Source organism: Prorops nasuta, unplaced genomic scaffold, assembly GCF_024137725.1.
Source record: "Prorops nasuta isolate Cenicafe-Biocafe unplaced genomic scaffold, Cenicafe_Pnas_1.2 PNAS00063, whole genome shotgun sequence".
Classification (NCBI taxonomy): Eukaryota; Metazoa; Arthropoda; class Insecta; order Hymenoptera; family Bethylidae; genus Prorops; species Prorops nasuta.
In genome coordinates, this window is record NW_027116860.1 from 478,705 (window position 1) to 495,035 (window position 16,331).

Consider the following 16,331-nt stretch of genomic DNA (forward strand, 5'->3'; position numbering starts at 1 on the left):
TAGGCGTACTTTGTTGGTTCGTAGATCAAAATCTGCCAATGTTTTCCCAAAGAGCTCTTCGAGTTACGCAATAGCGTCGATAATGATGATTCAACAGAATCTTGGTAGGTCCCAGCGGAGCAAACTCTACTTACCCAGATTGAACGAGAGTGATAGCAAAGGAAACTCGGTATCTTTTTACTCTCGTTCTCATTCACTCAGGAATACGTATTAAGAGGCGTGGCACGATGAAAAATTCAGAGTTCTCAATTTTCACGTTATCCAATGTTATTTCACTGGTACTCGACGACGCGACGGACCGGCGAGGCGCACCCCACGAAGACCTACGCGACGGTATATAAGAAAGTTAAAATTAGAAACTGAACGAATCCATAAATTTCTTCTTTTTATAGCTTTTTAATACCATTCGCATAAAACTGTCAACCCTCTAGCAATTATCCCTCCGTGTGTTCATTATTCACGTGTGTTGATGCTTCCCGCGGTTATTTTGTTTACTAATATAAACATTGGGAAATATTCTTATTCGTGTTACATTCACACACTCACACACAATATAACGGTGGCAACAGAGCGATATTTTATAAATAGCTTGATTCTTATAACGAGAAACATATATAGTTTGATGAAAGACTCGACAGAAGACATGGATATATCTGGCCAACTACCCTCGCGGCTCAACAATGGAAAGTGCAAGATTCATGGCACCCTTGACTGTGTATAGCGGACAAAACATGCCGACTAGGCGGGTGTAGCTCTGAATTTTATCGATATACACTCGAGTTGACAATTTGAAAAATCCTAGAGGGGCCTGCATGGCTTGCTCGGTGTGTCGTCGACAATGGCATACATCAGCGGAGTTGATTTTCGTCGAGCGAGCGACCGGCTTCCAATTCTCCAAACGAAGACATTTTCTGGAGAAAAGAGAAAAGCCGTTGGGAGGCAAAGAGGGAGAGAGAGAGAGAAGGCTTCCAGATCGCAGACGTTACGGAATTCCTCTCCTCTCTCGACATCAATAGAGCATCACGCACAAAGGATAGGCCATTATTGTCGGCCGAGGAGACACTTCATAGCAGAGTTCCCCAGGTAGAATACGAGCTCTCGACAGTGCGGGGGCACAAGTTACACCTGGTGGCTCGTCAATAATGCATCGGATCCCTGATGAAACGCAATAATACTTTGGTACGCATCTCTCGAGAGATCTCTCTTAGTTAGCGGATTCACTTTTGTCACGCTTTCCCTCCCACGCCACACCACCATCCCCCCCTCTCCATTTTCACCCCGAGAGAAACTCTCCACTTCTGGCGCACGCTTAAATCAGCAATGGAGAAGGAAAACTGTGCCTTCTCCGCGCTACTGTGCTATATACATGCTACTCGTATATACACTGAGAAAAGAAATTACTTCAATTTAGTAAATTCATTTACTTGACTTTTGATTTATTTAAATTTAATAAATATAGTTAAAAATGAGTAAATATTGTTCCTTTGAAATAAATGTTTTATTTAAAAATAATGAAAAATATCTTGGATTTTTATTTTCTTGATACAAATAATTAAATATTTCGATTAAATAAATATCTTTATAATCAAGTGTACAAAACACTAATTGCAAAAATATCTGTTTACTTGGCATTTCTACAAAACTGCGAACGAATAATACTTTCAAATCAATTTATTATTTTATTCGAAGAAAGCAAATATTTATTTGTTTATGATCAGGATGAATTCAAACAAATATTTACTCACAGTTAAAGAGAATTATTTTAAATAAGAAAATATTTATTTCCAGCAAATTATTATCACCTTAGAGTAATAGTATAATTCCTTAAAACCAAGTAAACAAAATTTGTTAAATATAATAAATATTTCCTACAACTAACTTTATCCTCACTCAAATCAAGAAAAGATACTTTAAAAATAATTTAACGAAACTTTTGTTTTAATATGCACTGTTTCATTAAATAGAAGTAAATAATTGTTTCTTTCATATATAGAAATTACTTAAAATAAAAGAACGACCACTTGCCGCAAGACATTGATCTAAAACGAGAATAATAGTTATTTCATGTTAATTGAAAAATTTATTATTGTTCGGGATTTTAGGTGTGTTGATGCAAGCGATTCGAGATTCGAGCTGCCTCGCTCTAACACACTCTCTGTCTCTCTCCCTCACAGTTCGGCGTAACGCCGCCAGGTGGCTGGCTCGCGTAGCGGCTTTCTCGCTGACAAGATTTTGCCTGCGAAGTACTTAAGCACGCGAGTCACGCCTGCTCGTTGTCTCTCGACAACGTCGAGACCGTGGAGACTGCTCTCTAGTTCCGTTTTGGAATGCAATAGCACAGTCTTAGGACTTTGTTCCTATCCTTTTTTTCAGTGCTTAAAGCACTATCGTATAACATACGATTTTCGAAGCCTTGTTTCCCTTAACTTAATATTTAACCCATCTGCGTATACCACTCTGGTTGCGCAGTCTACATCCTATCCTTCTTTTCCTTAAACCATTTGACTTTCTTTTTGTGAAAACCATACCGAGTCAGGTCTCTCACAATTATTTAATAGTAAATATATATACATTCAAATTAAAACAAATATATTTGTTTTCATGATCCAGTGGTTTATAAGCAAGTATAGCTTATTTACTTGAAAAAAATACTGCTGCTTTTATCCCCAGAGGAAACAATGTGACAAAACTAAAGATATAATAATTTGATAGTAATAAATGTTATAATGCTATCATAAATTTAAAATTATTTTTAATTTCAATGAATATTCCTTTAATTTAAAAGAACATTTTATAAATTTAATGACTAAAAACTCATTAGAGCAAACATTTCATTTACTTGAAAGAAGCTACTAATTCTTTCGTAGTCAAATACTGTATAAAATACACTAAAGGTGGTTCGAACGTGATTTTCTAGTTAAATAGAGTTGTAGGTAGTTACAAAATTGAAGGTAGTACTTTATGTATTCTAGTTATCATAGAAAATCAGTTTGCAAAAAATAAATAATTTAAGTGTTATTTTTATTAATCTTTCTGAAACAATTATATTAAAAGAAATACTCATATGATTTGAGTATTTGCCACATTTCCATGCAGAATATAGATAAGTACGGAATTAAAAATTTTTCACGAGTAATAATAGGAGATTATTATCGGTAATATACACGTTTCGGTGATTTAAAAATTGTTTTAATTTAAAATATATTACTACAGTTTTTTATTGCTTTGTATTGTCATTGCAATACGGGACATCATAAATTTCTTCAAAATGTGTTGATCGCCCATTAGGCTACACGTTAAAAATGCCAATTTGAAATAATTATTTTTTACTTGTATCATCGGTAACATCATTCAAAATTTTAGTAGATTATTCCTCTATGCCTAAATAACCTTTCTTTAAAATTTTAAAAAATTCTGAAGAAATTTCATTGGCGCTCGAACCACCTTAATGAAACATAATTATTTAATGCTACCAAATAATATGGCACCACTAGCAATTGACTATATGATTTTAATTTTAAGGAATATTCGCTTAATTTAAAAGAACACTGTATAAATTTAATGATTTAATATTCATTGAAGCAAACATCTCATTCACTTGAATGAAGTTACTGTTTACACAAATGCAATGTACCATTTGTTGTGATTGTGTAAATTTTAACGCTAACTGGAAAGCTTCCTAAATTTTAATTGTCGCACGTCTTTAGCGACACTCATATAAAGTTGAATTAATTCAACTTCCACCGATGTCGCAAGGTCGCTAGCGACTACACTTCCCTTCGTTTTGGAATTAAAGTCGCGCAATTCATCTCCTTTTCTAATAGCAGGACTTTGTCGCTTGCGATAAGTAGCCACGAACGACAAGTGAAAACAGCATAATGCAGACATCCAACAATCTGATTGGATCACATTATATATATCTAATCTATTCATCCAATAAGATTTAATGAATATTCCAGAAGTTTTCTTAACAGTACCTAGCTGCTTTTTACATCCGGCTACCGTTACCCCCTCTCCCATTGTCATTTCCGTTTGGAACCCGGAGAAGAACGTTGGAACAAGTGGATGTGAGGACGGACCACCAGCGAAATTATTAATACTATTTTAACGTGGTAGTGAAAGTTATGTGTTATATATTTTCTCACTACGAAGAATAAAAATATTGTATCATACGTAGAGTGTAACGCAATACAAATAATATTTTGAAGTTTCATAACGCATTGTTAGTGTTCAATGGAATGATGCAATGGATGCATTTACGATAAATTTGTTGACCGAATGGAACCTAGAAGATCTCATTTCATCATTCAAAGGTAAGAAAATCTTGCGAATTATTAATTTTCTTTTGTTTTTATACATAAAGACACTTCCAAGGAAAATGTTGTAGCAATGAAGTTGCATTTTTGGTTGTAGATTAGTGTAAGTGCACGTGGCTGCCATTTTCAGTAATAGGCACATAGTTTAAAATGAATATTTATTTTCTGTTTAAACTAAAGTAACCTTTGGACTTAAATTGACAACATCCTTCTACCTTCGTATCTAATATATTCCATACCTCTAACATTTGTTACTGCAACTGCTTCATTTTATCATAAGATATTAAGTTACCAAATTTCTATAACTATTTTTCTTAGTATGCTAGCAGCAACTTATAAACTTATAAAAACTTGATTTTATCAGTCATTTTAGTTTTATACATACTGTATGTACTAAGTATAATAAGAATATATACTGTATTTAGTTTTGTAATAGCTCTGGTACTGCAAACCTTTGTCGGACTGCAACAAATTATGGTAATATTTTCTTTTCTTAATCATACGCTGTTTATTGCAATGATTTTAATCTCATTATAATTCATTTGTACGATAGTAATTCAAATTAATAGAACCTATTATGATATACGCAGAACAAATCTCTCATTATTTTCTGTATTAAAAGTATATTCTAATGTAGTACATACATTAGTGATTAAATATTCATATTTCTAATCGTAAACTGAAATTATGCAGAAATTTTGTCTACTCTTTATATCAGGAAATATATAATCTAAATAAAAATGCTATTTAATGTACCATGATATTCGTAGTAAAAGTTCTTATATGAAGAGGAATTTTGTGTTTACTGTTCGACAAGAATATACCTATTTTATATATTAATAAATATTTACTGCGAACATCATTGTACATTAAATTTACATATTTATTTTATTCACTTAAATATTTATATAATAAAATAAATAAAAAATTGAATGAATAGATAGGTTTATCTGTAACACAGTATGTAAATTGATTTTTCTAACTGTTTTCCTTTTTGTTGTTTAGAAAATGAGATTAATGAACAAAACATTAAACATTTGAATGACTCAATGCTAAAGGAATTGATTCCTAAAATAGGAAGAAGAATTTTATTTATAAATAAATTGAAGCAGCTATATTCCAATGAATCTTTGTCGCAGGTACAGTACTCTAATAATATTAGTAAAATATATTACAATTTTGGAAAAACTGAATACAAATGTATAAGGTGTATGTATATTTCTTATTTAATCAGTTTCCTAAATTTTTATATAGAACAAAACAAGTTCAATAGAAAACTTGTCAAGTGATGATGAAGTTTCTAATGATGAAAATGCGTTACCTTCAGCAAATAACTCACTCATTTCAACTCGTTTGTATAATGATAGAAGAACTATACATAAAACTTTAAAGAAAAGTACTAGAGGTTCCGCAGTTTTATGTACATATAAAAAAAACAAAGTTCTGTCGATGAAAAACAGAAATATAATCGTTGACATAATTATGGAGGATGTCTTACAAAAAGAAAAAAGGTGTTCATTGTTAATAACATCACTTCTTTATGTTTTTTCCTCGTTTATATTCATTATATTTTCTTTCATTAGATTAAGAAATGCAGATTTCCATGGTTTAGCTAAACAAATTTGTGAGGAATTTCCTACGGAAAATTTGAATACTTACTATGTGCCTCCAATAACAAAAAAAGAATCAAATATAAATAAGTCGATAAGTTCAAAAGGGAAGCTGGTTAGCAAATATCGAAATAATTTATATGGACTAAAACTATTAAATGCAGTTGGAACTACAGAGGAGGAAAGTGATACAGATGAGAATGTTGACATAGGTAAAGTTCATTAAATTTTGTCTAATTAATTTAATGCTGTTATAAAAAATCAATATTTCATTTGAAGGAAATTTCATTAGAAGGAAATTTCATTTGCTTTAAATGATATTTACTATAAATAATTAAATTATGGAATTGTTATTTTTAAAAGCAATATTATACATTTAATTAAATAAAATTTGCTTCTCTATCATATAAATGAAAAATTTATGTTTATAGATACCGAAGGACTTGAATTGAAACAATGGTTAAGCGTTACAATAACTCCTTGGGATAAGGTTAAAGAAAATTGGAAAAAATCATTTAATTTTAGACGACAGGAATATAAGAAAAATAAAGATTTTAATATTGCTACAATCGTCGCCGAATGGCCAATATTAAGACAGCCCAATGCGTTTGCTTTAATCAACGAGGATTTCGATTCATTACGTTTAACTACGGTTAATTTAAATGAAGAAATTTGGGAAACTTTTTTCCAAAAGGTTTTAAAATTAAGAGATTTGAATAACAGGGATTCGAATTCATTAGCATTAAAAGAAGTGGTAACATTAGAAGAAATTAATATAGGTTAGCGTTCGTTTAGTTTCCTATTTCATTACGAATATAATTAAATATATGTTTTTAAGCTTCTCAAAATAATTTCATTTTGATAACAAATAATGATTAAATAGATTTGAAAGTAGCTGGACAGTTATTATTGCTACCATATTTGCTGCCGCCTAAAGGACGCATAAAATGTGGTCAAAAACATTGGAAACCCTCCGTTACAGAATGCAAAGATAGTATTCTTATGCATTTACTGGTAATTTTTATATACTTTTTGTTTTACAAGGTGCAGTATTTGTAAAAAAATAGCAGACGTGTGTTAAATATTTTTGAAGTGGTCAACTAAGCTTGAAAGAACAATGTATGTATTAAAATATAAATCAAAACTTGTTTAAAGTGAGTCGAAACCTCTAAAAAAGATTGTAATAACCTAGGATTTTTTATTTTAGTAGTTACTTACATTATGCCATCAAATTTGCTTAATATGTTAGTAAATATTTAATACACATGCCACGGACTTTCTTCAAATAGAGCACCTTGTATTATATCCGTTAACGTAATAATTTTATTTACATGAAGATTTTTGACAGATTCCTGGAGATATAATTGTTAAAGTTGATGAAAGAAGAGAATTAATGAAGAAATTGAACTTGTCGGTTCAACCATTCATCATAATAATTGGGCCTACATTAACAGATATTGAGTCGATATATGTATGCCTTGATGACATCATATACAAATTGGAATCTGTATTGCAAGCTGTCGACATTTGCTTCAAGATATTTCATGTGTTTAACCTCAAGTACCCACCAGAAAGTGAACACATCTGGCAGCTGGTGCAATTGTATATATATAATATAAAAACAGTGTACGACAAATACATTTCTCAAGTCGCCGAATTAATAACTGATATGAACAAGGTACGACAGCAATGTAAACTTAAATTTAAAATACATTATATTAACTATACTTTTCTTCAATTTAAGTCTCATAAAAGTCTTAGTCTATATAAAAATAATCATTAGTTTAGACCGCACTTTACGCAGTTGACGTTTTATAAAATGTAATTGCTTCTGCTCCATATATATTTGGAAATAAGTATACATACCTAAACAAAATGATTTGTTGTCCATATTGTAATAAAATTATAGAAGAAAGGAAATTTTTTAAAGTCCATGTAAAAAGAAATCATAAATTTCTATTAAATAGCTCATGTTATTGTAAATTTCGAAGTTGTTATAGATCTTTCTCTAACTTTTATGGATTTAAACAACATTATTTAAGAGAACATATGGCTGACGGTAGAGCCGGTAGTATTAAGGATGTTCAATATAATGGGCCAGTTACAATCGAAGAAAACAGGTTGTTTGAAAATTTCCTTTCAGATAATGAGGAACCAAATTTAATTGATGCCATAAAATCGGATATGTTAACTTTTACGAGAAACGAATCAAAATTAAATTTCAATGGTTTCAAAAATATTATTGTTTCCTATGTTTCATTATATATCGCTAAATTCTACAGTTTTCTAAACATACCTCGAAATTTTAGTTTACAGATATTAGAAACGTTGAAAGAATTTTTTTCCATGTCATTAAAAAAAATTGTAGAATATATTAGTTCTAATCAAATGTGTACTGTTCCACAAGAAACTGCAATTCTACAAGCTGTAGATGAAGCTTTCAATTATTTTACATCGGAATTTATAATTTTCAAATATTTTGTTCAACAAGGAACTCTGATTATGCCGGTAACTCGTAGTATAGATACAGGTTTGAGACCCCGTTCTTCTAAAGGAAAAAATATAGTTTCCATTTTCAACATTACTATTGAAACAGTGCCTTTAAAAATAACTTTAACGAAATTTTTACAATTGCCGCATGTTTTTGATTGTATTATAAATGAATTGGAAAAGCAAAGAGAACCTGGTTTCTTTAGTTCCATATTGGATGGTGAAGTTTGGCAAAATATTAAAGCAAATTTTCCTGAATCAATTGTCTTACCGTTAAATATATATTTTGATGACTTCGAGATTAACAATCCGTTAGGTTCTCATAATAATATAAATAAAATAGGATCTGTTTATTTTACCATTCCATGTATACCTAATGAATACAAAAGCACCTTGAATAATATATTTCTTGCTCAACTACATAAAACGGAGGATTATAAACATTATGGCAATTCTATAATTTTTCATAACCTTATCCAGGAGCTAGCCGAATTAGAAACACTTGGTACTACTGTTACATTTAATGGGGCAGTGAAAAAAATATATTTTGTTTTAACAGCAGTAATCGGAGATAATTTAGGATTAAACCAAATTTTAGGTTTCAATACAAGCTTCAATTCTAATTTTTCTTGTCGCTTTTGCAAAACTGATAAAAACCTACGAATGAGGCAATTAATGGAAAACGATAATCTAAGGCGTACCAAAGACACATATGCAGAAGACGTTCAGAATAGTACTTACGGCATTGCAGAACAATGCGTTTTCAATCAATTGCAATTTTTTCACGTAAATGAAAATGTTGCATTTGATGTAATGCACGATCTTTTTGAAGGTGTTTGTAGGTATGAAATGGGACAAATATTATACGAATTAATCTTCATTCAAAAACTGTTTTCGTTAGAGGTTCTAAATAATAGGATCCAGTATTTTGATTTCGGGAATAAATATAGTATAAATAAACCTGTTAGTATTTCAGATGCTGCAATTAAAAAAAAACTTATAATACTTTCTGCATCTGAAATGGCATGTTTCGTTCAATTTTTCGGTCTTTTTATTGGAGATTTAGTTCCTCACGATAATAAAGTTTGGAGAATATGGGTATTGTTAACTGAATTGATATGTACTGTTATGTCATCTTCGTTTAGCATTGAAAGTTTAAGTTATTTAAAAAATGTTATTTTTGAGCATCATTCATTATATCTAGAAACATTTAATGATAGTATTCTGAAACCTAAGCACCACTTCTTATTGCATTATCCAAGTATTATAAAAAAATATGGTCCGATCAAATATCTATCCAGTTTCAGATTTGAAGGAAAACATAAACAGTTTAAAAACATTGCTTCGGCAGTCGCTTCTCGCGTTAATGCTCCGCACACACTTGCTTTAAAGCATCAATTGCTTTTGAATTATCGCTTTTATTTAAATGATGGTTTCTCTAGTATTCCCAAATTAGGACCTCAACTACAAGAAAATTTACTAAATAGTATATGTCTTGAAGTACTGCAAGAAAAATTAGCTTTAAATACAATTAATAATTATAATTCCGTGGAATGGGTTAATTGTTACGGTACAATGTATAAACCAAAAATGCTTGTGATCGTAGAAAACAATGATATTTTTCCTACTTTTGGAGAGATTCGAAATATTATTGTGAATGGGAATAATATTTTGTTTATAGTTACAATTTTGCAAACACTTTCATTTGTCGAACATTATCATGCGTATGAAGTTAAAACAACGAAAAGTTGGAAATTAGTCTCTCGAAATGATCTAGAAGATTATTCCACTTTTAACATTCATATTTTGTCTAACGGTTTAAAATGTGTACCATGTATTTGAATTCCTTAATCATTTCGTGATGTGCTAGTATTTTTTTCATGTAAAGACTAAGACTTTTATATGAAAGCAAAGTGTTCTCTTTCTGACTTTTATAATTGTTGTAATGAATTTTATCCTATTTCAGGTTTAACAATAAGACACTTTTTTATGGATTACAATGTCCTTGAATAGACAACTTTAGTTTTTGATGTCGATAATTACTTTGACTTTCAGTTATTAATCATAATTGAATAATTTTATATATTACAGCGTTTTTTTTTGCGTTCGTTACATTAACTCAGTTACGTAAATTTAACACCCAATATATTAAATATTTAAGAAATATAAATATTATTTGTGCAATGCTCTGTGTTGAATAGTATATGATATTATGAATGAATATAATTATTAGATATGTATGCCATGCCATGTATTATACTATTTTATTTTGCTGTCTACTATCTATATGCTGTAAGGTTTAGTTGCTTGTATCTCTATACAAAATTATAAGGTGTTGCCTCTCTATTCCTAAATTTTTAAATATTTTTTATTTCCCTGTATCCTGTGTATAATATAGTGTTGCTCCCTTTACCAACATCTCAATTCGGTAAGTAGTGCAGTGACTCCATTATTTTCGTTAAAGTGATTATTGCTTAACACTAGATTGCCTGAAGAAATAAAGTCATTTTGACTGCTTTTTAATTTCTGTTAGAGAAAAAAAGTGTTTATAATAATAGAATTTCTTAGAATATTAAGACTTTTTATACATAAGCTTGTATAAAGTCTTAAAATCCTAAGAAATTCTATTATTATATACATATTTTTCTCTAACAGAAGTTAAAAAGTAATCAAAATGACTTCTTCAGGCAATCTAGTGTTAATCATACAAACAACAATAATTATAGGTAAACCAAAGGAAGAATTAGTCGCATTTAATAGATAATATTGTTAGAAAGTTAATGGTTGAAAAATGAAAATTCGAAAACTAAAGACAGAATAGTCTTATTACAGGATCAGGCCGCACATAGGTACGTTCAATGATCTCTATTAGTGGCATATGTTTAATATATCTGCATAAATGTAATACGTTGTTTCGAGTTAAGTTTCGTAAAGAAGAAATCATTTATTATTTATGTTTGTCAAACTTTATCATATTTACATAAATTTTTATTTTTACGACTAAATGATGCGCATTAAGCGACATTTCTTAAGACTTATCGCTGCTTTCCTTTAACACTTTAACCTATTTATGCTTTACAGACATTATGCACCGTTCTCTTTATATACAGTGTCTAACACGCAGGATTCATATCTGGGAAATTTTTGGTAGAATTTCACATAACTGACTTACAAAGAAAAGCATTGCAAAATTTGTTCACAGAAATTAATATTTATTGTGTTCAACATATTACAAAAGTAATTCCATTAATGGTAACGCATTAATATATTGATTCTAGTTTTCCTGCACTATCTTCTTTTCTCCAATGTTTTCATTCTCAAGCGGCCATTTTTGTCACCGTTCGACGCGTAACCTAGTGAGCGTTCCAACGACGAATAAGTAGTACGATACTGCTATCAAATGAATATAATCTTCATAATAATGAATCTTTCTCGCTAGTGGCCTTCTACATGAAACTTCTTATATATACTGAGTTCGAAACTCCTATAGGTATATTTAGGTTGTATACGACTCTATTGAATTGTTTAAGGTAAGTACATATTCTCTTCATACTAACAAATTTCTTCTAGCAGCGAAACAAGAATGGATCAAAGAAACACCTATGGAACAAAGATTGTAATTATATATAAATAAGGTAAGTGAAAATCGCTTATTACAAGTACATTCTCTCTACTTCAAAAAAATAAAGAATTTTCAAATAAAATAAATTTGTGTGTTATTCACTGTTACAAAACCAACGGTTTGTTCGACATCAGTAATTAAACTTGAATCAATTAAGGCACGAAATCGAGGAAACGTAAATAAAGGTTATAAGAAAGTAGGGATTTACAAAATTGCCTGCTATTTACAAATAAAGAAACTAATTGATATAAACAAATAAAATATTTGTAATTTTTTTTTAAATAAATATTTGCTTTTATTAAACTCAGTTATTCAAGTTGAAACAATTTGGTTTTGTCAAAGGCATACATTTGCTCATATTTAGGTGATATTCATTTACCGTTAATGAATATCACCTACTGTTGAGGAAATATTTGCTTGCATCAAACCCGTGGTTACATAAGTTGAAACAAATTTGCTTAGATAAAGGTATTTATTTGCTCGTATTTAGGTGATATTCATTTACCGTTAATGAATATCACCTACTGTTGAGGAAATATTTGCTTGCATCAAACCCGTGGTTATATAAGTTGAAACAAATTTACTTAGATAAAGGTATTTATTTGCTCGTATTTAGGTGATATTCATTTACCGTTAATAAATTTTACCTACTGTTGAGGAAATATTTGCTTGTATCAAACCTGCGGTTATATAAATTGAAATAAATTTACTTGGATAAAGGCATTTATTTGCTTGTATGCAGGTGATATTCATTAACGGTTAATGAATATCACCTATTATTGAGGAAATATTTGCTTGTATCAAACCCGTGGTTATATAAATTCAAATAAATTTACTTGGATAAAGGCATTTATTTGCTTGTATTCAGGTGATATTTCCTTTGAAATAAATTATATTTATTCACTTTTATTATATATGTACTATCTTCAGTACATATATAATAAAAGTGAATAAATATAATTTATTTCAAAGGAAATATCACCTGAATACAAGCAAATAAATGCCTTTATCCAAGTAAATTTATTTGAATTTATATAACCACGGGTTTGATACAAGCAAATATTTCCTCAATAATAGGTGATATTCATTAACCGTTAATGCATATCACCTATTATTGAGGAAATATTTGCTTGTATCAAACCCGTGGTTATATAAATTCAAATAAATTTACTTGGATAAAGGCATTTATTTGCTTGTATTCAGGTGATATTTCCTTTGAAATAAATTATATTTATTCACTTTTATTATATATATACTATCTTCAAATAAATATTACTTTTTTGAAGTATATATTTCAAATAAATCACATTACTAATTTCAATTAAATTTACTAAAGCCAAATACACTGATTCACTCGTGAACTTTTTAAATAAATATTTACTATAAATTAAGCTAAATTTACTAGATTCAAGTGATTATTTTTCTCAGTGTATACTCGTTTCTGATGATGGTCGATCGCTTCTCTCTCATTTCACGTGGTAATAATTTGTTCTTAATTCGTTCAGGTTATTTTAGGAGTTGTATTGATTAAGAAGAAGGAGACAAGTCAAAGAATATCCGGAGGATTTCTCCCCTTCGGATCATCATAATGTCTACATATATTGCCCTATTAATTAGAAGTAAATAAATGTTCAAATTAATAATAATATAATTTACACGTATAAAGTAAGTTTCTGAAAGAATAGAGGATCGCGCCGCGAATCCACGATTTTAATTTTATAATTTTTTTTAATTAGGACAAGATTAATAATTTGCACGTACTATCTAAATGTTCGATTAATATATTATAATGAACAAAAATAATATATCACTCTTTTAGTAGTAATGATCATTAGCGTATTTAAAATTTTATTATAGTTTAATCAAATTAGTTTTTTTAAAGTATTTAAAATGACGTTGATTCGATGGTTAAAATACATGTATTAATTATGTGAAAGAACTATTAATAACGCTTTATCTATAATAACTTTTTTTCGCCAGTTTTTCAGCTTTATTGGATAAAGAGTCGATCGAAGGCTAAAGCGAGTTTTCTGATTCCCGAAATCCATCCCATCTAAACTAGTCGTTCTCTCATCTCTCTGAATCTACATTTTGTTTTTACCACTTTTCAATAAAGTCCTGCGAAAAATCCATCGGTATTAACATTTTTCTGATATTTATATGCTAGTTCGATATAAGCAACTTTAAATTTTAGATTGAGCCACACACAATCTATATACTATAGTTTCTAAGTTGTTGGTTAGAGAGTATCGGTGAGTTAGTCGAGCGAATAAAGTAAATTGTATATGTTAGTATCGGTACTATCTTGTTGGTAGAGAAAATACGTAGCACAAAGAGGGGGAGGAGTAACGAGATACGAGAAGGGAGAAATGGATGAGCGCGTTGACACGTCGATGAGTTGACGTTGGGGCGTTAGAAACGCTAGTTTACAAATCCGATAATACCCTTGTCTATTTATGGATATCATCGTTGGAGCTCAAAGTTCCATATGAAAATCAGATAAGCTTCTATTTGCCTCTAATGTTATCCTTTGCCCTTTCTCAGCACGAATTTTCACAAGCAACGATGCACGAAGGTTTAATTGAAAAATCCATGCGGAAATATTATTTTTCCTTGCAAATACCAGAGGGAAAATAAAAGCGGAATAGGAAAACAACATTGCTATTATAGATTCGCTGCAGGAGGTATACGATCGGATTTGTAGTACGATCTACCGGATGCATGTATAACACATGAAAATCAAGCTTAACATTAATGGATGAAGACTGCTAATGCCTCTATAAATCGACGACAATGTAATCTGTCGCAATTATTTGAGACACGTGTGATTTGTGGTAATTCGTGTGATCACATTGAACGTGATGGATTCATTATTTAGTTTTCTGGCTGAAATTTTATGATTTTCGCATATTCGCAAAAATGATTTGGCTATGTGTGTGTACAATATATTAAGTGGGAATAAAAGAGATTAATTTGAAGAATGAATACCGACGAGGAAGGACATTGAAATTTTGTCGAGGGATTTGAACATTTATCGCAGCGTGTTATCATCAGGGACAGCGAAACATACAAACCACGTGATATTTTTCAGTGGAGACATTTTAAAAAGAACGATCGCTTTAAAAGGAAAAACTGGCGAAAACCTTTTGCCCCGGACAAGACAATGCACTTTCACCCTCGTCTCTCGCATTATCTTTTCGACCCTCTTAAGTTTCCTCGCTATTATGGCGCTTACCAAATCGGTTTTGCATAATTCTACGCTGAAACCTGCTGCAGAAGACACTCGGTCGTCAACTTTCGAACGAATATTACCCTTATCTCGATGCGCCTTCTATATCTCTTATTCCACGTCGAGAACCAGTCAATGATAAAAGAAAGTGCAGCTTACTCGCAGATCTCCCTTCCCATTTCCACAATCGTCACATTTATTTTGCATAATCTAAATTCTAAATCAACACCGGATATCGCCACGCAATAACGAGCCAAGCACTCGAGTTGACTGTACATATAATTGAAAATCACGTTACACAGGTTATTACTGTAAAATTACTACCATCTGTCTATATATATAATTTTGAAGAAATAAATTAGTAAAGCGTAATCGTGCGAGGCTTTGATAACAGCATCGAGGCTTCGGGATGTAGAAGAGAAGAAGAAGACGAGGAAGAAGAAGCGAATTAGGCTTTGTCAAAAAGACAGTCTAATCGTGAGAGATTTCTTTCGTTTATCAATCACTGCCAAGGCAGGCGACGCTGTTGGTGGCTGAAAAGGAAAAGTGAAATTTAGAAGAGAGAAGGCCATTATTCGCTCTAGTAGCGTTTCTTCTTCGTTTCGCGAGCTAAAAAGTCACATTCCAACATGAAAGGGCTCTTCCACTGTGAGATTGTCAAACTTTTGTGGCTCATACTTTTAAACGTCTTGATCTCCAGGCCCGTTGTCACTGGCACATCGCAACAAAAAGTAACAATACTCTCTGCCGTCCCCGAGGACTCTGTTCTTTTCTCTTTGCCCATCCAACGTACCGGGCCAGATACGATCATCCTATTCAAATACTAATGTATTCTTCAAGATTAAATCTTTTTGCAGAAAGGCGCCAAGTTTTCCCTTGTAAATTAGCTAACTTTTCTCGATTATATCCAAAACGTTCTCAACGTCAAATCCAAATTGTATTTATTTATTGTATCGATACATATTCAAGAAGATTCTTCGTGTATTTATAGTACACTACGGTTTTCCGATGAATATTTCAGGCAATTTTCACCGGGAACCATGGACTTTCCATAGTTGCGATAC

General features: G+C 30.9%; 1 protein-coding gene across 4 annotated transcripts; it reads left to right on the plus strand.

Moving 5' to 3' along the window:
* Positions 1-3,068: 3,068 nt before the first annotated feature.
* On the plus strand, positions 3,069-10,786 carry LOC136784679 (uncharacterized). Of its 4 annotated transcripts, XM_066745529.1 has the most exons (9): positions 3,071-4,313; positions 4,753-4,793; positions 5,322-5,455; positions 5,571-5,827; positions 5,900-6,138; positions 6,358-6,705; positions 6,810-6,940; positions 7,275-7,604; positions 10,383-10,786. In XM_066745529.1, exons 1-9 carry the CDS (start codon positions 4,279-4,281, stop codon positions 10,386-10,388), a joined length of 1,521 nt encoding a protein of 506 aa, XP_066601626.1. In that variant the 5' UTR covers positions 3,071-4,278; the 3' UTR covers positions 10,389-10,786. The 4 variants fall into 4 exon arrangements, with proteins under 4 accessions (XP_066601624.1, XP_066601626.1, XP_066601627.1 ...); XM_066745527.1 differs by lacking the exon at positions 10,383-10,786 and having other exon boundaries at positions 3,069-4,313; positions 7,275-7,709; XM_066745530.1 differs by lacking the exon at positions 10,383-10,786 and having other exon boundaries at positions 3,072-4,313; positions 4,742-4,793; positions 7,275-7,709.
* The last annotated feature ends 5,545 nt before the right edge of the window (positions 10,787-16,331 follow it).

Excerpts from the sequence above, each read along its gene's own strand:
- LOC136784679 (XM_066745527.1), top strand. The coding sequence starts at position 4,279 with ATGGAACCTAGAAGATCTCATTTCATCATTCAAAG. Across the intron at positions 5,456-5,570 it reads CCAATGAATCTTTGTCGCAG|AACAAAACAAGTTCAATAGA; the intron begins GTACAGTACTCT and ends ATTTTTATATAG. Across the intron at positions 6,139-6,357 it reads AGATGAGAATGTTGACATAG|ATACCGAAGGACTTGAATTG; the intron begins GTAAAGTTCATT and ends TTATGTTTATAG.